The sequence below is a fragment of the Ostrinia furnacalis genome, unplaced genomic scaffold (genome assembly GCF_004193835.3).
Source record: "Ostrinia furnacalis isolate ACB-3 unplaced genomic scaffold, ASM419383v2 OfSCF0976, whole genome shotgun sequence".
Lineage (NCBI taxonomy): Eukaryota > Metazoa > Arthropoda > Insecta > Lepidoptera > Crambidae > Ostrinia > Ostrinia furnacalis.
The window spans coordinates 279,539-302,951 of NW_021131215.1; the positions used below are offsets into that span (position 1 = coordinate 279,539).

At 41.2% G+C, this 23,413-nt stretch overlaps 3 protein-coding genes across 6 annotated transcripts; 2 read left to right on the plus strand and 1 right to left on the minus strand.

Moving 5' to 3' along the window:
• The first annotated feature begins 494 nt into the window (after positions 1-494).
• LOC114350775 (lens fiber major intrinsic protein) lies at positions 495-22,939 on the plus strand. 4 transcript variants are annotated; one of them, XM_028301698.1, is made up of 5 exons: positions 495-591; positions 5,175-5,467; positions 6,408-6,647; positions 8,507-8,587; positions 9,399-9,937. In XM_028301698.1, the coding sequence occupies exons 1-5, from the start codon at positions 579-581 to the stop codon at positions 9,525-9,527; spliced, it is 756 nt and encodes a 251-aa protein (XP_028157499.1). In that variant the 5' UTR covers positions 495-578; the 3' UTR covers positions 9,528-9,937. The 4 variants fall into 4 exon arrangements, with proteins under 4 accessions (XP_028157499.1, XP_028157503.1, XP_028157502.1 ...); XM_028301702.1 differs by lacking the exons at positions 6,408-6,647; positions 8,507-8,587; positions 9,399-9,937 and adding exons at positions 19,521-19,772; positions 20,754-20,993; positions 22,543-22,939 and having other exon boundaries at positions 518-591; positions 5,175-5,215; XM_028301701.1 differs by lacking the exons at positions 6,408-6,647; positions 8,507-8,587; positions 9,399-9,937 and adding exons at positions 19,486-19,772; positions 20,754-20,993; positions 22,543-22,939 and having other exon boundaries at positions 518-591; positions 5,175-5,186.
• Positions 11,544-13,823, minus strand: LOC114350776 (ubiquitin-conjugating enzyme E2 S). The gene is made up of 3 exons (XM_028301703.1): positions 13,298-13,823; positions 11,894-12,240; positions 11,544-11,812 (listed from the first exon to the last, which is right to left on the minus strand). Exons 1-3 carry the CDS (start codon positions 13,443-13,445, stop codon positions 11,639-11,641), a joined length of 669 nt encoding a protein of 222 aa, XP_028157504.1. The 5' UTR covers positions 13,446-13,823; the 3' UTR covers positions 11,544-11,638.
• On the plus strand, positions 15,015-17,639 carry LOC114350774 (uncharacterized). The gene is made up of 3 exons (XM_028301697.1): positions 15,015-15,156; positions 15,246-15,601; positions 16,490-17,639. The coding sequence occupies exons 2-3, from the start codon at positions 15,306-15,308 to the stop codon at positions 17,154-17,156; spliced, it is 963 nt and encodes a 320-aa protein (XP_028157498.1). The 5' UTR covers positions 15,015-15,156; positions 15,246-15,305; the 3' UTR covers positions 17,157-17,639.
• Positions 22,940-23,413: the final 474 nt, after the last annotated feature.

Here is a 23,413-nt window from a genome sequence, read left to right on the forward strand (position 1 = left end):
GGCTTTCCGCCCGCGGCTTCGCCCGCGTGGAATTTTGTCTGTCACAGAAAAACTTTATCGCGCGCGTCCCTGTTTCAAAAACCGGGATAAAAACTATCCTATGTTCTTTCCCGGGACTCAAACTATCTCTATGCCAAATTTCATCAAAATCGGTTGCGAGGTTTAAGCGGGAAAGCGTAACAGACAGACAGACAGACAGACAGACAGACAGAGTTACTTTCGCATTTATAATATTAGTTGGGAAGTTGGGATTATTCCCATTGCCCTCTCTCTCACAATCTACATGTGGCTTAAGGTCTTGACCGACCATTTAAAATTTTATTATATTTTTTTATTTATTTATTTTCTAAATTATTTGGATTTAAACAGACACCTAGGCGGTAGAGTGGAACAGAACAACGGCATGCATCGCGGCACCCACCAGCCCGCCAGGGGCACACCAGGGGCGCCAGGGCGGCCGGCTGGAGCGGCGCGGGCGCGGGCGCGTCATCCCGCGCTCGCCAGTCGCGTCGCGACGTCCGCAGCCGCCGCCCGCTCGCCCGCGCACGCGCTCGCATCGGCGCCGCCGGCTCCGCAACATGCCACGAAACGGTCAGTGAGACAAACAACAACAACTTCTCCGAACTATTTAAAAAAAAACCCCAAAGCTCTATTGGAAACGTTGTAACACTGTTGAAATAAAAATATCTAATTACGACCAGCCAAAAACATGCGATAACACTTTTTGCTCCCGGACGTTTAACAATTTTTTATACGAAAATAATATTGTATCTATCTTATAATGTGTGATCCAGAATTAGCATGCGACGAGTATGCGCACGACCGCTCCGCGGTTTTTCACGATTATTCGTACACGTTTGTATTTTATTCGAGTGTTCGCGCCGCGCCGCATAATTTGTTTAGGTGCTTCAACAAGGACTATTGACTTACGCTTTAATTATGTACATATTTATGACATCAAATCGTTCATTAAAATAATGTCCGTTAACGATCACATAATCAATTCAATATTTAAAACTCATATCACTTCGCTGGAGTTGTTGCGACAGACAAAGGTCACCGAGAAAAAATTGAAACAACTTTTACACGACAAACAAACAATAGCAATAGTTAGTAATCGTACTACGTATAATCAGTTGTGCACGCACAGACTAACATTTTCAATACCGAAACTGAAACAAAATTGTTATCATATCTTGCGGAACAGCGATTTGGAAATGTTGTATTAAGTACATAATCCCTATTTAATTTCTTTGAGTTCTTACACTATAATAAACGTCGAATGCTTTAAATACCAATAATCGAGGTAGAGTTTACTTACTTACATTTTAATTAAAACGTACCTAGTATTTTATTGGAATATTGGGAAACAAAGTGATTGTAAAATATTGCGGTGAATCTAATATGTATGTAACTATCTAGTATTGTCTAGTATAATAACGAATGAACGGAGAGAGACGTCTTGAAGTCGTGTTTTCCATTCCGGTCCACACCCCGACTAAAAATACAAAACTCATCTTTTGATGTTAGAATCGGTTAAAATAAGAATACACTGCGCCCGTGGCTGCGCTTGCGTGACGCGTGCGCAGATAACCGAATCATGTCAATAAATAATATCGGCCTGAAGACCGCTCCGCCGCGCGCTGGCGGGCGCGGGCCGTGCTGCTGGCGAGCAGGACGCGTCTTCTTTAGTTCTTTACGTACGAGTAAGATAGCACCCACTCGCCCACCGATAACCTCTTCAATATCCCAATATTGACGTAACTTGCAATAATTTATCGACTTCAAATAAATCATAGCCCACCCCACTATTTGCTAGCATATTTATCTTCTTACAAATTAAATAGTGCTATGCAAATACTGTACTAATAGGTGGACCAGTTATAACGGTCTTAAATAGCTTTAATATACGGTGTAAATTTGAATTTCGATAACCTATCGGATTCGGAACTTCCTACCTTATCGGTTAGTTGGTGTTCAAAAATAACCGAACTTATGTACGTACATAAAACCTTGGTAACAATCCTTCCTTAAACCAGAGCAGCTAGGGCAAACATGAAACTACTAACATATTGGTATAAGTATGGAATCAAAAACTACCGCCAACTAAGAACCGCAGACTTAGTACCTACTTTACTATACCTTTTTAGTATAATAGAATAGTGGATCGGACAAATTATTTTGGTATAGGATAGTGCCGGTCCCCCATTAAAGTTATAGTAGAAACGAATTTAAATCTACTAATAAATATTTTAATAATGTATTAAATGGCGAAAAATTGAAAAGACAACCTGCTCAGCCCCGCAGACGTCAACGAACGTACTCAAAGGTTAAATAACAACAACGCACGCATCTTCCTCGTAGTAGGTACTCGCGAACTTTGTATTTCAGTGAGTACTACCATATTATTATTCTGTGGTACTACCAACTTAGATTCGTAAGCACTCGTTATTCCTACTTAAAAACGCGATCTGTACTTCACGAGTACCATCGAGGTATCAGATAGAGTCTTTTTGTTAGAGCTACTTTGAAATTCGGCGGCTATAATTATACAACTACAAGTAGTGACAAAAAAACTGTGGCCTTTGTTTTGTGACCTCTACAAGTTACCAAATGAATGTGTAGATCAAAAAAAACTTTTAACAACACGCTTATTGCTACGAACATCGTATCGATATTATATTTTTATTGATTTAAAATATCTTCACAATTTTATTGTACATGTATTGTGTACATAAGGTAGGTATTTACCTTGAGGTGCTGTTGTCTTTGCATTATAGGCTTAGGCAGTCATTCGAAGTGCGTTGAAGTCTTTTGTATGTTGCTACTGCATCGACGCTAATTATTGCTGTTTTTTTATTATTAATGCAAGCAATATTTTTTTTTACAATCGTGAGCAATCACACGTGTTATAATTAGATACTGTAGAGATAACAAAATCAGAAATGATGTCGCTACAGATTGTTGTTGTGAACTTGTGAGGAGGTGTTGATTGTTGCGCACTTAATGCAAATTAGGTTCCTACCTATAATTCGAAAAGGTTATAATACGACGCAGATGACTAAAGTGTCCGCCACCGCATTCCTAATCGCTATTATTGTACATGATATATGCGATATCGCTGTACCAATAGAAACGAGTTTATTTGCATCCAACCTTTACAAATTTAAATAAAATAACTAGATCTATCTTAGTAAAGCGACAACATTTTAAATGATGAATAGATTACAGGTTATTTGATCAAACAGAAAATGTAGAGAACTTCTCAAATACAGGCTTTCTATAAAATTGACGAACTGTTTAAAATTTAATTGACACTGAGGTATACTCACTATTTATTTGACATCAACTCTACATATATTATTAATCTATTATAGGACATGATTTGTATTTCATTCGTTCGTTCGTTTCAGCCGAAAAACGTCCACTTATTTTTTTTTTGTATTTATTTGTTATTTATTCTGCAATTGACTATTTTAATAATCTGTATTGACAATTTCACAACTTGACATTTAATGAATAAAAATGAAACCCGTTTCGCGTTGTCACGGCATCACGTGTGAACGGCTGAACCGATTTCGATAATTCTTTTTTTTTTAATGTTTGTGGAAGTCCAAGAATGGTTCTTACGGAAAAAAATATTAAGAAAATATCTACGCTAAGGCGGTACGAAGTTCGCCGGGTCAGCTAGTATTAAATAAAAAGGTATGATCTTATACTACTTTTCCTACAGGATCAATATCAAATTCTCAAAAAATATTATGTACATCCCCCATAAATGATGATTACTGATGATAATATTCTTATTGTTTCGTATGGAAAGGTATTTTTTTTATAACGAGTATAGCTCTTTGTTCTAGTTGTTTCATTTGAACAGTAGAATCAAATCAATCATTTTTGTTTGATCAAACATACTTATATTCAACCCCTAGCATTATTGTGTTAAGGCCTGATTTTTCAATCGTTGGATAACTTTTAACTGAAGAATAAGTTTGGCATATTGACAGTTTCAGTATGGGAAATATGTCAAAATGACAAATTTATTCTTCAGTTAAAAGTTATTTGATGATTGAAAAACTGGCCATAAGACAAATTAATAAAAAGTTAAAAAAAAAATAACGTAACTTACATCAGTTTTTAACCGACTTCAAAAAAGGAGGAGGTTATATGTTCGACTGTATGTATTTTTTTTTTCTATGTATGTTCACCGATTACTCCGTCAATTGTGGACCGATTTTCAAAATTCTTTTTTTGTTCGATAGGGTACACTTCTGAGGTGGTCCCATTGTCACCAAGTTAGGATCTGATGATGGGATCCTAGGGAAATCGAGGGCAACCCTCAAATTTTATAGGCACGTATATCGTTTTTCAAACTTTTTCTTAACTTATTCAAGTATTTGCTCCTGGAAATTATCATCTCATATTGATGAGCTGATGATAGAAGGTAAAACTCCTTAATACTTAGGAATTGGAAGATAATTCTTTTAATTTTATAGATAAGTATAGTTTCTAANAAGGTATTTTTAGGTTTCCTATATGGTAACCTGTATTTTGTAGGGAATATTATTTTACACTAGACATGAAGAATATGGTCTCAATGTACTGCCTACCTCAGTGGTAACATCAAGGTAATAATTAGTTAACTAAAAAGCAAGAAATAAGTAAAATTTTATAAAAAAAAAATAAAACCGACTCCAAAAAACCTACACTAAAAAGTATATTGATACTTTTGGAGTCGGTGCAGGCAAACTTTACATGTTTCATAATCTTGGCACCGACTCCAGAAGTATCAATCATGGTATACCTACATAAATATTAATTCGTCCTAATAAATAAGTAGGTAATTAGTAATTATTTTTCTACTTTTTAGTGTAGGTTTTTTGGAGTCGGTTTTTACTCTCACCTAAATGGTTCCACCTCAACAACCTGAAGTCCTTAACAGCTAACAGGGCTATTATTTACTTAGTTTTATCGGATCCAGTTTGAAGCTTTTCTAAGAGATAAAATTAAAATTGATGTTACCGACTTAGATTTAGATTTATTTATTTATCAGTAAAACGTGATGATGTTCCTTCATTACTCTATCACGAAACAGAACTTTTGTTACTTCGGTTGTTTGACGTCAATAAGCTTGAGCATGGTTGATCGAGTAACTGTTTGCCTGCCCCGGCCAGACGAGGACGGAGGTGGAGGCAGGGGCGCGCGCGCGTGGGTGGTGCGCTGGTGGCGCGCGCTGCTGGCCGAGCTGCTGGCCACGGCGCTGCTGGTGCTGCTGGGCGTGGCCACGCTGGTGGTGGGCCCCGCGCCGCTCACGCACCCCGCGCTGGCCTTCGGCTTCGTGGTGCTCATCAACGTCGTGGCCTTCGGGCCCGCCTCGGGCGCGCACATGAACCCCGCCGTCACGCTGGCCGCGCTCGTCTGCGGCAAGATCGCCTGGGCGCCCGCGCTCGCCTACGCGGTGGCTCAGGTACGCTCATGTTGTCCTACTTCACCATCATCATCATTTCAGCCGTAACACGTCCACAGCTGAACATAGGCCGGTTGGTGGCGGCCTGCATCCAGCGCCTTCCCGCTACCTTTATGAGGTCGTCGGTCCTCCTTATGGGTGGACGTCCTACGCTACGCTATCCGGTACGTGGCCTCCACTCCAGAATCTTGCTACCCCATCGGCCGTCAGTTCTGCGTACTATAATATGTCTTGCCCATTGCCACTTCAGCTTGCTAATCCGTCGGGCTATGTCAGCGACTTTAGTTCGTTTACGGATCTCCTCATTTCTGATTCGATCTCGTAGAGAAACACCGAGCATAGCCCTCTCCATAGCACGTGTGCAATGTGCAATTTTGAGCTTATTTATCAGGCCTATATTAAATTAAGAGGCCACGTTTTCGAGCCGTATATCATTACTGATTGAAGACTTTCGTCTTTAGGCAGAGGTCTTATTTACTTACATAAGATGAAATAGACGGTCAAGTTGAAGCGAGCCGCATGATTGCAGGAGCGGCCATTTTATTATTAATTACTACTTGTGTACTTACCTACTCATACCTAAGCAACACACACTTACTACTTGCACAACATAAGGCTTTCTTTAATCACACTATAGAAAGAAACACAATCTTGGTCGGAACTACTGTTGAAGAAGGGCAGTAGTAGGGTAATCCAACGTGACCTCAGCCTCACCTCCCCGTAAGGTCCTTTTCACACGTCCCGGTTGCCGGCTAACCGGCGCCGGGTATCCGGTGGTGAAGTGTATCGGCATGGTACGTAGCTTTCACATGTTCCGGCGTAATTAATCCGGCATGCCCATACACTTCACCACCGGGTACCCGGCGCCGGATAGCCGGCAACCGGGACATGTGAAAAGGGCCTAACTCGCTCGTGACGCTGACGGTGCCGCCCGCTGCAGATGCTGGGCGCGACGCTCGGGTTCGGCGCGCTGCTGGCGCTGGTCCCGACGGCGGCGGCGCCCGCGGGCTGCACGCGCTCGCCGCTGGCGCCGGCCGCCGCCGCCGCCGTGGAGGCGCTGCTGACGGGCTCGCTGGCGCTCATCGCGGCCGGCGTGTGGGCCGAGCACGACGAGCGCCGCCCCGACCGCTCCGTGCCCATCAAGTTCGGGCTCGCCATCGCCGGGCTCGTCTACGCTGGGGTGAGTGGACGGAGCCGCAGCCTGAGCACGATCTCATGGCTGATGGATTGCCGTGACATTAATATCTATAACCGCAGTCTACGATTCGTTGGCCTCTGTGCACCATGAAACGTAGACGTACTCGTAGGTATATCGGGTGGCTCATTGGCTGGACTCGTCTCGAGTTTTATTACTTAATTAATTTTTAACTTTCGCGTTGACCTAATTGAATTAATTTAAACAGGTTTTATTACTTATTTTACTGTTTGGCTTTGTACCAATAATGGTTTATTTAAAGTTAATAGGTAATTTAGGTATAAACCTATTAACTTTAAATAAACCATATTTTAATAGACCATTAAGTTAAAATAGGTACCTATTAACTTTATGATTTGGACATTGAGCCTCTGATTGTAAAGGTCCTATGTTAAACATGATCTATGTTACAGTCAAAACCGCTTTGATTTTTCCAGTTAAAAGTGGTTTTGACCAATAAGCGTGTTAGTCAAAACCACTTTTGAGTGCAAAAATTTATTTAGGTAACCGACCGAAGAAATTGATAATCTAGGTACTTATCTTTTACCTGACGAATACCTAGATTTCTTAAAAGTAATACCTAGGGTAGGTGTGATAATTTTGTATGCACAAATCACAAAAATGTTACACTTTAAAATGGTTTTACACTAGGGTTTCTGATTTCTCGACTTATTTTTTTTCTCGAGTTTCGGGAATTCTCGAGGCCAAAGTCTCGAGTTTTCTCGGGTCTCGAGTCTTTTAATTAAAACTGTTGAAATCGGTTGAAATTTAATAAAAACACGGGTTTTCATTAATGTTATAATGTGTGTGGGTTATAATCAATGATACTGTAAAGTTTCAACAAAATCCGTTTAGTAGTTTTTGCGTGAAAGAGTAACAAACATCCAGACATCCACACAAACTTTCGCATTTATAATATTAGTAGGATAATTATAACTTAGTAATTAACTAAAGGAACAAAAGTCATAAAGTCGCGTGTACTTTAAGGATTAATAATCATAAATATCTGGAGCTCCAATTGAATCACTTGTTTTCCAAAGAACACAAGTCCAAATTAATGGAAAAATTACGATAGTAAACCTGCATTTACAAACAAAAAAAAAACATTTAAATAAATTTTTAAACTTAAAGATAACGACTTGAATAAACGTATTTACGAGTACCTAAACTAACAGATAGTTAACAAAAAAATTTCAGTCTTTAAATCAGTCAGTTATACAAACATAATAAAATATAGCATACTCGTAGGTGATCATTATTAGTTTCGGTTAAGATCATTACTTGCAAATCAAATTAGTTAAAAAAAGGAAAGACTAGGCCAGTCTAAACGCAACATTAACCTATTAAATAATTAAAATCTTACTTTTGTATAAGAAAATAGGCTTTCAAGAATATTAATGCTTCAAAATCGAAACTCGAGAATTCTCGAGCTCCGGTAATTTTTTTCTCGTCTCGAATGAAGCCAAATTTCTCGAGTTTTCTCGAGTTCGAGAAAGCTCGAGCAGAAACCCTATTTTACACACACACTTTTGATGATTTCCAAGTAATTTTCACTAATCATACAGACTTTGTATAAATTTTGACAGATTGGTAGAATTTTATATCGGGCGAAACTATTTTTGACTAATTTTTGCACTAAAAAAATCAAGTGCTTTTGACTAACACCCTTGGTCAAAACCACTTTTGACTGATTTTTGCAGTCAAAAGTGGTTTTGACCGATTAAGAGTTTTAACTGTAACATCTACCTACATAGACACTTCAAAGGTCTTAAGTAGGTACCTACCGATTCCTACTTCTAATTAATTGGTGATTATTAATATTTGTATTGAATTAATAATTTCAGGGTCCACTAACAGGCGCCAGTCTCAACCCAGCCAGAAGCTTCGGACCAGCTCTCATACACGGATTCTGGAAGGATCATTGGGTAAGTGCGATCTCTAAGTAAAATAAAGACAATAAAAAGGAGTTTCTCCACATCTTCGTGCACAAAATATATACATAAGTAAGTAATAGGTATTTTGATGGTATTCTAAAAACAATAAAAAAGAGATTGTCCGTAATAAATTGCAACAATCAGCCTACATTTCCTCATGGCAGTCAAGCTTGCTGTGAGCCTGTTCGGCAGTATCGAGGTTTGACTTAGAAAACAACAAATGTAAAGTGGAAATCGTGCGAAACTACTAACTACTAACCCAAAAAAACTTTTTTAAAAACAAGCTTATTTAAAAACAATTATTTTTTCCTTTTAGTACAACTGCATTACAGGATAAATCTTGTTTTTTAAAAAAAAAATATTATACTTTTATTTTACACTATAATTCATCATTTAGCACCAAAGTTTTCGGGAAGTCGAATCCAACGAACCCAAACTCGATAAGTTTCCGCCGTTTCGTTTAGGAGTTCATATGGCCACCTCCTGACTCTATCATCAGGACCTTGGACATCATCTAGCACTAAACTGCTCGAAAAAACAAATCCAACGAACCCAAATTCGGTGCGATTCCGTCGTTTCGTTTAGGAGTTCTCATGGCCACCTCCCGACTCCATCATCACCAGCTCAATGGTACTATAATATTACATTGTCATCTTATTTACCTACATAAGTATACCAAACTTCAGCTCAATCGGTTGAGGAGATGTGGTCTTAAATTCAGTTGCAAGATTTGTCCCACCATACTAACAAGTGAAGTCAATATAAAGCATGTAATATTAATGACGATCGTGCGGTGTTCCAGGTGTACTGGGTGGGCCCGCTGGGCGGCGCGGCGCTGGGCGCGGCGCTGCACCGCTGGGTGCTGACGCCGCCGCCGCCCGCGCCCGCCGCGCTGCGCCCCGAGCAGCTGCCGCTGCAGGACAAGGTCTGAGCTCGAGCCCGCTCTCCGCTCCGCTCCAATGTTTGTTTCTACCCGTTTACATCGACTCAAGCTCATATTGCACAGTACGGAACTACTCAAAATATTTATACAACCGCTGACAGGAAACTGCAAAATTACATTTTGGGTGATGTGAAATACGCCACTGACCCGAATTCTCTTCTCGTGCGTCTGAAAATCCGGGAAGGTGTAGCTTAAGTGTGACTCCACTGCGCCGCTCGACGCTCACTCATTGCGTCGCAGCGGTGAACGAGTGAAACGATCATGGTGTTATGTAACCTAGTTAAACGACGTTGTAAATATATTGTATTTTTTACATAAAGTTATTAATGTGTTTATTTTACACTTTTTTAGTGTTTCAGGTACCTTTAATCCAATTTAGTTAAGCAATAGGGCTTAGGGTGGAAAAAGAAATATTATACCTCATAAAATGCTCACTAGTCCAGTCATTTGGTAGTTTTACCTGGAAAGTTTTCCGGGAGTAATGAAAATTGGTATTTATATAGATTTCGATGTGGTCTTTACGAATGTTTTCCATGAATAATTGTAAATAAGAATGCAATTTACGAGTTTATTTTAAGATATTATTATTCAATAAAAAATATTACACTAATATTGTGTGGCTGGCATACATTTAGTATGGAAGCTTGAAACGTTGAATTTTCGGACAGATCCTGTTTATTCTGTAACCTATTATTGGTTTGGTACCGTTTGAAAGAGCTCGTGAAGCACTTTCAGGATCAGTAACTAGTTTTTTGATATCTTGTATAGTTTAGAAATAATAGAGTGAGATCACCACAGAGATCACATATTGTTTTCACCCCGTATAAATACCAATTTTCATTACTCCCGGAAATTTTCCAGGTAAAGCCATTATTTTGTACCAAATGACTGGACTACACTAGGTACTTGCACAAATAACATAACATGACATACATGAAAGTTGTGGAAGCAATAAAGTTTGTTCGTAAAAATGTTATGTAGTTTTTTTGTATGTACCTACTTCATAGACTGGCCTGCACAATCCCCTGACTTAAATCCTATTGAGGATGCCTGGGATATGCTTCAGATAAGAGCTCTAAGGAATTTCCCTGAAGATATTGTGCATGAAAACCAGCTTTTCTTGCATCTTAGCTGGACTTGGGACAGTATTCCACAACAGGATATTGACACCCTTGTTTTGAGTATGCAGAACCGCTGCAGATGTGTCAAGGAGTCTTAGGTGGATCAACGGATTATTAATTTTAAGTTTTCAACATTTTTTATAAAAAAAATAGACAGGCTATTAAACAAGCTTTATTTTAATGTGTAGGTGTCTGAACAAAAAGTTAATAGAATTTTAGTTATTTAGATTTAATTGAATATACCATGTTGATGTGTGTATTTGGTATTATCAAGAGATGAGTGCCATGACTGAGTAGTACTACATTGAATTTTTGGATAGATCCTGTTTATTCTGTAACCTAATGATGATACCGTTTTAAATAAATAATAAGTATAAGGATAGAGCTCTTGAAGCACTTTCAGGATCAGTAACTAGTATTTTGATATCTTGTATAGTGGTATAGTTTAGAAATAATCAAGTGAGATCACTTAACATTTCCTTTCCAGCCTGTATATTACATAATTAAAAATAACCCTAGATACGCCAATGGTTGTGGTTACTCATTAATTATGTCAAACACAATTTTTACTTTCGGCCAAATCGGAGTTTATTAATTAATTGTTCCAAGCTTAGCACAACTTTTCAGAATGTGTGCCATGGAGCTTATCTTAGTATCAAATGACGAAGGGTCCTCTCGTACTATATGTATAGTTTGTATGCCTATACGGCAGATCATAGTGGAACCTATTAACCCCTAACAACTTTGTACTATGATAATGACGAATAAATTTAATTTTCATTTTTTAAACATTTGTAAGAGAATTTATATTATTTTTGTTATACATTTTTATAGATTACTTGAGTCGTACCGGGAAATAAATTTATACGAATGAAACATTACATTAGGGCGATAAATTTATTGAACATAATCGTATTATTTAACAGACTGATACTCCACGATATAACCTAAGGGCACACACGGGCGGCCTCGCGCCGCTCATAACCGCTTGAGGATGCGGCGGCGATCCTTCTCCTTGTCTTTGGCCGCGCGCTGTCCCGCCGCTGCCGCCGCCGCCGCCGCCGGCCGGCGCTCGCGCTTGGCGCACGGGCCCTCCTCGCCGCCGCGGGACGCGCTCGGCGCCTGCTCCGCGCCGCCCGCCGCCGGCCCGTCCTGAAACCACAGATCACACTTATAGTTCTGGCCGACGCGTCCTCGGCGTCGGTGTCGGTGTGTGGGCCGCGTGGCTCGCACCTGCTGCTTGGCGGGCTCGAGCGGGCGCGCGTGGATGTCGGCCAGCAGCTTGGCGCGCGCGAAGTAGTCGTCGTAGCGGTCGCGCAGCAGCGCCGCGGCGTCGGCGTTGAGCGCGGACTCGGGGTTGGGCGCGATGAGCAGGCACTTGACGGCCAGCAGCGCGTGCTCCAGCCCCAGCTCGGGCCGCCAGTCGCGCTTCAGCGTGTTGACGCACACCTCGCCCGTGGCCGGCGACACGTTCGGGTGGAAGATGCGCGTCAGGAAGTACGCGCGCGGCGGCGCCGCCGGGAACTCGCGGCCCAGCACCAGGCGCACGCGGAACACGCCGCCCGCGTACGGCGTGTCGGCTGCGGGCAACGACACGTCACATCAGACAGGCACTCTGCCCCCCCGGCCCGGTCACCACATCCTTACCTCATAATACGATAATATCAACATCTATTACGGTAATAATAATAATAATAATAAAAATCTTTATTTGGCACGGGACAAAAAAATGACAATTACAAGTATAATAAAAAGGTACACAAAGAAGAAAAAAATAAAAAATAAAAAACAGTAAAATAATCCAGCCAGATCAGTAAAAATCCCGAGCCAAAAAGGCGCCCACTCAGCGATACTCGGGACATAAGTAAATGTCCCGACGCTGATTTTCAGCGAGTACCCTTGCCTAGGCCTCGGCTGTTGGGACCCAAACCCAATAAATGTACCGACTGGTAGAATTTCAAGAAAATTTTACTATTATACTATGATTCTAAATGAATTCCATATTCTAATAATAATTCCAGTCAAGGTGTATCTCCTGTAACCCTGTTTTGTGTTTTCTAAACATCGATGGATGTGACCTTAGTATTTTGTTAGCAAAAACACAAAACTTTGTTTGCTGCGATACTCAGATAACATCCCACACATTGAACACCTGAGTTTGTTGTTATTTTTCGAAGCAGGAGACCCACCTTAAGTGAAATGGTTCCTTTTTGTCTATTGCTGATAGTTCTGTGATGTTAAATTAAAATACAATGGATGTGTGGGCCGGGGAGTCACAGATTTTATGCTCGAGGTCACAGACAATAAAAATGATTGGGTTAATTCAGGTGTATTCATACCTCTAACTAAGGTATCGGGAAAATAGCTTCGCATAATAGACTAGATAGCATACCAAGGGTATTATGATTGTTATGATGATATCAAATTGAAAATATAATTAATTTATTTGTAGCTTAAGGCTGGATTGCACCATCTCACTTTAAGAGTAACTATAACATCAACCGGTGTTTTTTCTATGGAATTTGAGAGATTTTTGAAGGTCAGAGTAAGATGGTGCAACTCAGCCTAAGCCTGTCTAGCGGGAGAGGGCCGCAGCGGGCGGGCGCGGGCGGGAGCGGGCTGGTGGCGGGCACTGACCGGGCCCGTCGATGTGCGCCAGCACGTCGGTGAGGTCGTCGTCGCGCAGCAGCAGCTTGACGCCGGCGGGCGGGTGCGCCGCCAGCCGCCGCAGCTCGCGCGTCACGCCGCGCAGCACCTGCGGGCACACGTTCTCCACGTTCGACATCGCCCCGGCCCCGGCCCCGACCTGCCGAGCGCCGATCCGAGACAGCTCCGCCCGCACCGACTCCTCACATCACCGCACTCGTCCCGCCGCGTTTCGATCCGCTCACACCCTCATGAGATAACTGACTGTTTGAACTGAATTCGATTCTGATACGTTCGAAGCTGCGATCGCGCAGACGATTGGAAACGTGATTTGCGAACTGTTTGCTATCTAAACACACTATCACTATTATATTCCTGCGATGGGCGGATAAATGAACTGAAATCTACGAAAATAATAAATGAAATCAACGAAATCACATTAAAATTATGGGTATCAAGCAAAGAATCCGTTGTGAAACGTCAAACATTGAGTGCATTGTTATGTCATTATTTTTTTTAAATATTATTTTATACATTGAGGACAAGGCGCTTCTATCGTCCAGATTAAACTCGGAAAGAGCTTTAAAAGTTTAGGATCATAATATACATTCCCTCTAAAAGCAACAATTTTTTTAAAATGTTTAGACGACTATTAATGTGTAATAATGGTGGATTATTAACCATTAAATTTTCGTGAACGTGCATGAGTGTGGGCAAATGAAACAAAACAGTGCAACGTGATTCTTCGGATTCTCCCATTAGATAGAAGTCCTAAGAAGGGAAGGGGTATCATCTATCATCCTTCATTAAATCATTTAATTAACCCAAGTCCCATCCCACTTGGTTTCATTTTGTAACTCGTATCAGCTCTAGAGATGGGTAGTGGGTAAAAACCCATTTCACCCGATTGGGTTAAAACTGGGTGATTTGGGAAAAAACCCGGTTTTTACCCATTATCACCCATTCTGGTGGGTGAAAACAAAAATAGCGTTTTTTTTTAAAGTGAGAAGTGGTATTTGTTGCTAAGGGGGTGTTCTAGTGTTACGTAATGCAATCTGGGGGGAGAGGAGGTCTTGAAAAACGTTACAATGCGTTACAGTGGCGGAAGGGCGGTTCGATTTCAAGTTTTTAAGCAGAAGTACTTTGTAGTTGGTGTTGTTATTTGTAACTTTATACCGTAATGTCATCAAAGAGAGAGTTTGGCATCTTTGGCATCCCCCCCTCCATGTCCTTGCCATGATCACAAATAATTGTGTTCCTACTAAATTTCTTCTAAATCGGTTCAACGATTCTTGAAATAACACCATTTCATAAAATAATTGGTCACATCATCATAACGTGATCAATTTTACGATTTGGCCACGATATAAATGCATATTAGTGTTAAATTTGACTTTATACTTATTAATCAATAAACTTAAACGAGAAAAATTCAATAAAAATAAAGAAAAGATACCAATTGAAATAATTATAAAATTATTTGTTTTCACCCGGTGTAAACACCTACGGGTGGAATGAAACGGGTTTTTATTGGGTTTTTACCCTCATGTGGGTTTTTACCCGGGTGGAAACCCATCTCTAATCAGCTCAGCTCATGAGCTCATTTGAGCTCACTTCAAACTTGAAAATGGCACAAATCAAGTCGGCCTCGAAGTGTATTGCCAACATCAAAAAAGAAGGAGAAAATTTTTTCCATCATGACTGTCAAAGTCAAACAAATGTCAATTGATGTCAATTTATTATAATTTGGTGCGTGCGTGCGGCAAAAGTATTAAAATTTTAATTATAAAAAGTAATGAAAAGTTGGTAGGTGGGCCGTTATATCCCAGATCTAGCCATAAACATTGTAGGTAGGTACTCTATGTATTTTTTAAAACATGGAAAAAAATTACAAACGAATTAAAATGGCTTGATTTTAAAATATCGGTGTTCGCTCCAGGAACAGCCACGGTGCGGTGATTACCGGCACGGAGGTATCTGACGTTTACGGACTCGGAAGATGATGGCGAAAATCACGACAAGGAACTCCACAGGCGAACCGGAGCGCACACCAGGAGCGTCGGACGGCGGCACGGCGGAAGGCGGCTTCCGGGTGCGCGTGAACCTGGAGCGGTTCTTCAGCGACGAGCGCGCGCGGGTGCTGCTGAGCGTGCGCGGCGCGCGGCGCGTGCGCTGGCTGGCGCGGCGCCTGCGCCGGCTGTTCCCGCTGCCGCGCCGCCTGGCGCTGCTGTCGCGCGGACACCTGCTGCCGCCCGACGAGCCGCTGGCGCTGCTGCAGCACGACGACCCCGTCGAGTGAGTGGCTGGAACTTCTACACTGTGCACTCGACTACCCCCGTTTCATTGTTACATGTGTTCAAGGCTCAGAACCCGATAAATTTATAAAACCGTTATAGCCCTAAGTACATGAGAACGAAATAATTTCGTCTTTGTTCCTCGAAACCGGTTACATAACATTATTAGCCATTTTTCAGAACCAAGTTTTTGGTTACGTTTTCGTTCTCTACCACAATCAATTGTTATCGGGGCACGGCTGATGTTGCCGCTCCATCGTGTGCTTGTGCCCCGCGCGGCTTTTTTTGGTAAAAGAACCAAATGAATATTGTTTTTACTCTGAACGAAATTTATGCAAAATCATTAATGAACATTTCAATAATGGTATTTTTCAAATCAATTCTGAGCCTTGGTTACATTGCACACAGTGACACTGTTTTCTACTAAATTATTTATTAATTTGGTATGCATTCTAATGCATACTTCATTCTTTGACTGTAACTGTTGAAACCTTTGCTTTATAAAATATGATGGTGTGTACCTAAGTACCATACATGCAAAACAATTCAAAAAATTACTGAATTTATTTTAAAAGAAAACTCATATTGTAACAATGCAGATGCAGGAAGAGTGAAAGTGACATGACTGTGTTGCGTCCCACACTCTGCTGCTGTGCGAGTAGACCTTTATAGCACTAAATGAAATTTCAATCGGTATATCATTTTGTATTACAAAAGACAAAAGTTAATATCAATGTTAGGGACGAATGCCATGGGAAAACATCAATTATACACACAGTGCTGTAGTGTTGAAAAAATCTAGCTAGGATTATAATAAAAACATTTCCTCATAGTCAAATAACATTTATTTACAAATGCATGCAAAAAATATAAAATGTTATATTTTCAGGGTCATTCTGGAAACTGCTGAATCAAATGAAGACACAACTTCAGCCCTCTATGAAACTATAAACAATGGGGAATTTGAAGCATCACCAGTTCAACCTGACCACAAAAAAAGAAAAATACAGGAAGATCTTAATTTAGATAATCATTCAGCTGTAACATGCGGCACGGACTCGTCAGAACCTGTGGCACCGGCCCCGGGGGCCACGAAGGACGCCCAGGCGACGGTCCCGGTGCCCCCCTGGGGGCCCAACGGGCTGTGCGAGCGAACCGCCGCGCCGCTCGTGTCGCGCGTCGTCGCCTGCTCTGAATCCGATGAGAGCGTTTCTCAATCGCAGGAGAATCGTGAGCCCACCCAGGACATACCATCGGATGGCGAACGATTGAAAACGTTAAAAGTGCAAGCCCTGGCCATTCTCGACGAAATCTCGTCGCGGCCGCGCAAGAGACCACGCGTCCGCCGTCGCCGGAGACGCCCCGCGCCGCCTTCTCCGATCGTCAACGTCGAGGTTGATGTCCTCGCAGCGGCCGCCGAGTCGCCGCCTGCAGCGGACGCGGCGGGCGCGGCGGGCGCGGGGGACGCGGCGGGCGAGCTCGTGCTGCGCAACCCCTGCGCCGCGCCGCGCTCGCCGCGCCTGGTGCGCTCGCTGCTCGACGCTGCGTCTGACTGACTTCTCGCGATCTCAATCCTCAAGCCAAAGATATTTAAAACGGCGCATACGAGACTGCTTTATGTTAAGAAAAGACTATTCATTCGTTTAGGATTGGCGAATGAAACATTGTGTTGCTCTTGTAAAGGTGAGTATAGACTGGAGCGTTTCTATGTAATGTGACGTTCTTACGAATGGTACGATACAAGTTAAAACTCGGTTTCTATTAACGGAAATTTTGACATTTAATTTTTGAAGTGAAGTGACGCGGTTCCGGAATCCGATTTGTTGATATTTATTTGATTAGCTTTCAACAATTTTCCAAGTTCTTGCAGTTAATTTATTCACTCACATCGTAATCAGTGCTGAACCTGCCGTCCTGTTGCTGTCCAATGTCTCCCGTGTAGTTAAAAATCTATAATCATGGCATCAAGTAAATGCTCTAGTCTATACTGACCTTAAAGTAGTGATATTTTCAACAAATACGTATTATGTTACAGTCAAAACTCATAATCGGTCAAAACCACTTTTGACTGCAAAAATCAGTCAATCAGTCAGTCAAAAATGGTTTCGCCTGATTTAAAATTTTACCAATCTGACAAAATTCATACAAAGTGTTATGATTATAATTTTCACTAATTATAAGTAATTTCTAAGGAAATCATCAAAAATGTACTACACTACACTGCACTATTCAAAGGCGAAAATCCTTTGTTTGATTAGTGTAATGTCGAAGTATAATGTCGATATTCAGAAGTGTCAGAGTAACAAAGTAGCATTTTATAGCCCTTCTAACTAATAAAATTTTCACATAATAACACTTAAGAGTCATCGTATCATATTATGCCAAATTACTTTTTTTGCAATAATAACTTGAAATAAAATTAGTACTGACAAGCTATTCGGCGGAAACGGTCGTTTCATTAAATATTATTCTTTAATTTCTCTCAGATCTAATTTAGTTTTAGATCTAACTAGCTGACCCAGCGAACTTTGTTCCGCCTTAATGGCAATAAATAAGCAGACTTTTTTTTTAATTTCGAACGGGATAAAAAGTATCCTATGTCCTTCTCCTGGCTCTAAACTACCTCCCTGACAATTTTCAGCTAAATCGGTTCAGCCGTTCTTGAGTTATAAGCGAAGTAACTAACACGACTTTCTTTTATATATATAGATTATAAAACTAAATAGATCTGAAAGAAATTAAGGAATAATATTATTTACCCGATAGTTGACAAAAAAAAAAGTATAAACTACAAATTAAAGTCTAGGTCCACTAACAAACGATAACCGCCAGCGCGCAGCAGCGGGGGGAGGGGCGCGGGGGGCTGCAGCCCTGCGCGCCAGGTACAATGCTACATTTTTCGTAGACGCTCGCGCGTGCTGCGCACGCGCTCGCGCGGTTAGGTTCTAAAACGAACNCGTAATATATTGTTAATCTATTATAGGACATGATTTGTATTTCATTCGTTCGTTCGTTTCAGCCGAAAAACGTCCACTTATTTTTTTTTTTTTGTATTTATTTGTTATTTATTCTGCAATTGACTATTTTAATAATCTGTATTGACAATTTCACAACTTGACATTTAATGAATATTAAATAAAAAGGTATGATCTTATACTACTTTTCCTACAGGATCAATATCAAATTCTCAAAAAATATTATGTACATCCCCCATAAATGATGATTACTGATGATAATATTCTTATTGTTTCGTATGGAAAGGTATTTTTTTTATAACGAGTATAGCTCTTTGTTCTAGTTGTTTCATTTGAACAGTAGAATCAAATCAATCATTTTTGTTTGATCAAACATACTTATATTCAACCCCTAGCATTATTGTGTTAAGGCCTGATTTTTCAATCGTTGGATAACTTTTAACTGAAGAATAAGTTTGGCATATTGACAGTTTCAGTATGGGAAATATGTCAAAATGACATATTAATTCTTCAGTTAAAAGTTATTTGATGATTGAAAAACCGGCCATAAGACAAATTAATAAAAAGTAAAAAAAAAATAACGTAACTTACATCAGTTTTTACTCTCACCTAAATGGTTCCACCTCAACAACCTCAAGTCCTTAACAGCTAACAGGGCTATTATTTACTTAGTTTTATCGGATCCAGTTTGAAGCTTTTCTAAGAGATAAATCTAAAATTAAAATTGATGTTACCGACTTAGATTTAGATTTATTTATCAGTAAAACGTGATGATGTTCCTTCATTACTCCATCACGAAACAGAACTTTTGTTATTTCGATTCTTTGACGTCAATAATCTTGAGCATGGTCGATGGAGTAACGTGAAGTTTGCCTGCCCCGGCCAGACGAGGACGGAGGTGGAGGTGGAGGTGGAGGCAGGGGGAGGGGCGCGCGCGCGTGGGTGGTGCGCTGGTGGCGCGCGCTGCTGGCCGAGCTGCTGGCCACGGCGCTGCTGGTGCTGCTGGGCGTGGCCACGCTGGTGGTGGGCCCCGCGCCGCTCACGCATCCCGCGCTGGCCTTCGGCTTCGTGGTGCTCATCAACGTCGTGGCCTTCGGGCCCGCCTCGGGCGCGCACATGAACCCCGCCGTCACGCTGGCCGCGCTCGTCTGCGGCAAGATCGCCTGGGCGCCCGCGCTCGCCTACGCGGTGGCTCAGGTACGCTCATGTTGTGTCCTACTTCACCATCATCATCACTTCAGCCATAAGTCGTCCACTGCTGAACATAGGCCTCCCCCGATGACCGGTTGGTGGCGGCCTGCATTCAGCGCCTTCCCGCTACCTTTATGAGGTCGTCGGTCCACCTTGTGGGTGGACGTCCCACGCTACGCTTTCCGGTACGTGGCCTCCACTCCAGAACCTTGCTGCCCCATCGGCCGTCAGTTCTGCGTACTAATGTCCTGCCCATTGCCACTTCAGCTTGCTAATTCGTCGGGCTATGTCAGCGACTTTAGTTCGTTTACGGATCTCCTCATTTCTGATTCGATATCGTAAAGAAACACCGAGCATAGCCCTCTCCATAGCACGTGTGCAATGTGCAATTTTGAGCTTATTTATTAGGCCTATATTGAGAGGCCACGTTTCCGAGCCGTATATCATTACTGATAACACACACTGATTGAAGATTTTCGTCTTAAGGCAGAGGTCTTATTTACTTAACAATTTAACATAGATAAAATAGACGGTCAAGTTGAAGCGAGCCGCATGATGTTTGCAGGAGCGGCCATTTTATTATTAATTACTACTTATGTACCTACTTACCTACTTATACCTAAACAACACACACTTACCTACTACTTGCACAACATAAGGCTTTAATCACACTATAGAAAGGAACACAATCATGGTCGGAACTACTGTTGAAGAAGGGTAGTAGACGTAGTAGTAGGGTAATATCCAACGTAACCTCAGCCTCACCTCCCCGTAAGGTCCTTTTCACACGTCCCGGTTGCCGGCTAACCGGCGCCGGGTATCCGGTGGTGAAGTGTATCGGCATGGTACGTAGCTTTCACATGTTCCGGCGTAATTAATCCGGCATGCCCATACACTTCACCACCGGGTACCCGGCGGCGCCGGATAGCCGGCAACCGTGAAAAGGGCCTAACTCGCTCGTGACGCTGACGGTGCCGCCCGCTGCAGATGCTGGGCGCGACGGTCGGGTTCGGCGCGCTGCTGGCGCTGGTTCCGACGGCGGCGGCGCCCGCGGGCTGCACGCGCACGCCGCTGGCGCCGGCCGCCGCCGCCGCCGTGGAGGCGCTGCTGACGGGCTCGCTGGCGCTCATCGCGGCCGGCGTGTGGGCCGAGCACGACGAGCGCCGCCCCGACCGCACCGTGCCCATCAAGTTCGGGTTCGCCATCGCCGGGCTCGTCTACGCTGGGGTGAGTGACGGAGCCGCAGCCTGAGCTCAAGGCTGATGGATTGCCGTGACGTTCAAATCTACAGGGTGGAAACGATAAGTGATCTCACTCGATTATTTCTAAACTACACAAGATATTGAAAAACTGGTTACTGATCCTGAAAGTGCTTCACGAGCTCTTTCAAACGGTACCAATGATAGGTTACAGAATAAACTGGAACTATCCGAAAATTCAATGTTTCCAGCTTCCATACTTAATGTATGCCAACCACAATATTAGAAATGTAATTTATTTTTTTGTTAAATAATAAACTTAAAAAGTCGGTTGAATAAACTCGTAACTTGCATCTTATTTGAAATTATTTGTGGAAAACATTAGTTTATAGGCTTTACTTGCTATAATATGATCAAGAGATGAGTGCCATGGCTGTGGTAGTACTAAATGTATGGAAGATGGAAACATTGAATTTTTGGATAGATCCAGTTTATTTTGTAAGCTATTGTTGATACCGTTGGATAGAGCTCGTGAAGCACTTTTAGGATCAGTAATTAGTTTTGCGATATCTTGTGTAGTTTTTAATATTATGTAATTTTACCAAATGTATGGAAGCTGGAAACATTGAATTTTCGGATAGTTCCATTTTATTCTGTAACCTATTATTAGTACCGTTTGAAAGAGCTTGTCAAGCACTTTCAGGATCAGTAACCAGTTTTTCGATATCTTGTATAGTTTAGAAATAATCGAGTGAGATCACTTATCGTTTCCACCCTGTATAACCTCAGTCTACGATTCGTTGGCCTCTGTGCACCATGAAACGTAGAGGTACTCTTGGGTGTATCGGGTGGCTCATTGGCTGGACTCGTCTCGAGTTTTATTACTTAATTAATTTTTAACTTTCGCGTTGACCTAATTGAATTAATTTAAACAGGTTTTATAACTTATTTTACTGTTTGGCATTGTACCAATAATGGTTTATTTAAAGTTAATAGGTATAAACCTATTAACTTTAAATAAACCATATTTTAATAGACCATAAAGTTAATATACCTGTTAACTTTATGATTTGGACATTGAGCCTCTGGGTGTAAAGGTCCTATATTAAACATGATTTAGGTTACAGTCAAACCCACTTTTATTTTTCCAGTCAAAAGTGGTTTTGACCAAGCGCGTAGATCATTTTGTATTCACAAATCACAAAAATGTTACACTTTAAAATGGTTTTATAACACACCTTAATGATTTATACACACTGCATGAATTTTGTCAGATTGGTAAAATTTTAAATCAGGCGAAACTATTTTTGACTGATTTTTGCACTCAAAAAGTCAAAAGTTATTTTATTTTGACTAACACCCTTGGTCAAAACCACTTTTGACTGGAAAAATCAGTCAAGTGATATTACCAAAGCCATCAGTCAATACCACTTTTTTCACTGACTGATTTTTTCAGTCAAGTGGTTTTGACCGATTATGAGTTTTAACTGTTATATCTACCTACATAGACATTTCAAAGGTCTTAACTACTTCTAATTAATTGGTGATTAATATTTGTATTGAATTAATAATTTCAGGGTCCACTAACAGGCGCCAGTCTCAACCCAGCCAGAAGCTTCGGACCAGCTCTCATACACGGATTCTGGAAGGATCATTGGGTAAGTGCGATCTCTAAGTAAAATAAAGACAATAAAAAGGAGTCTGTCCACATCTTCGTGCACAAAATAAATACATAAGTAATAGGTATTATTTTGATGGTAATTCTAGAAACGATAAAAAAGAGATTGTCCGTAATAAATTGCAACAATCAGCCTAGGTACGTTTCCTCATGGCTGTTCGGCAGTATCGAGGTTTGAATTAGAAAACAACAAATGTGAAGTGGTGGTGTAATAATACCCACCACCGGCTACTTATTTATATGTAAAAAAACTTTTTTAAAAACAAGCTTATTTAAAAACAATTATTTTTTCCTTTTAGTACAACTGCATTACAGGATAAATCTTGTTTTTAAAAAAAATATATTATATTTTTATTTTACACTATAATTCATCATTTAGCACCAAAGTTTTCGGGAAGTCGAATCCAACGAACCCAAACTCGATAAGTTTCCGCCGTTTCGTTTAGGAGTTCATATGGCCACCTCCTGACTCTATCATCAGGACCTTGGACATCATCTAGCACTAAACTGCTCGAAAAAACAAATCCAAAGAACCCAAATTCGATGCGATTCCGCCGTTTCGTTCAGGAGTTCCCATGGCCACCTCCTGACTCCATCATCAGACCAGCTTAATGGTACTTTAACATTGCATTGTCATCGTATTTACATAAGTATACCAAATTTCAGCTCAATCGGTTTAGAAGAAGTGGTCTTAAATTCAGTTGCAAGATTTGTCCTACCACACTAACAAGTGAAGTCAATATAAAGCTTGTAATAATATTTATTTATTT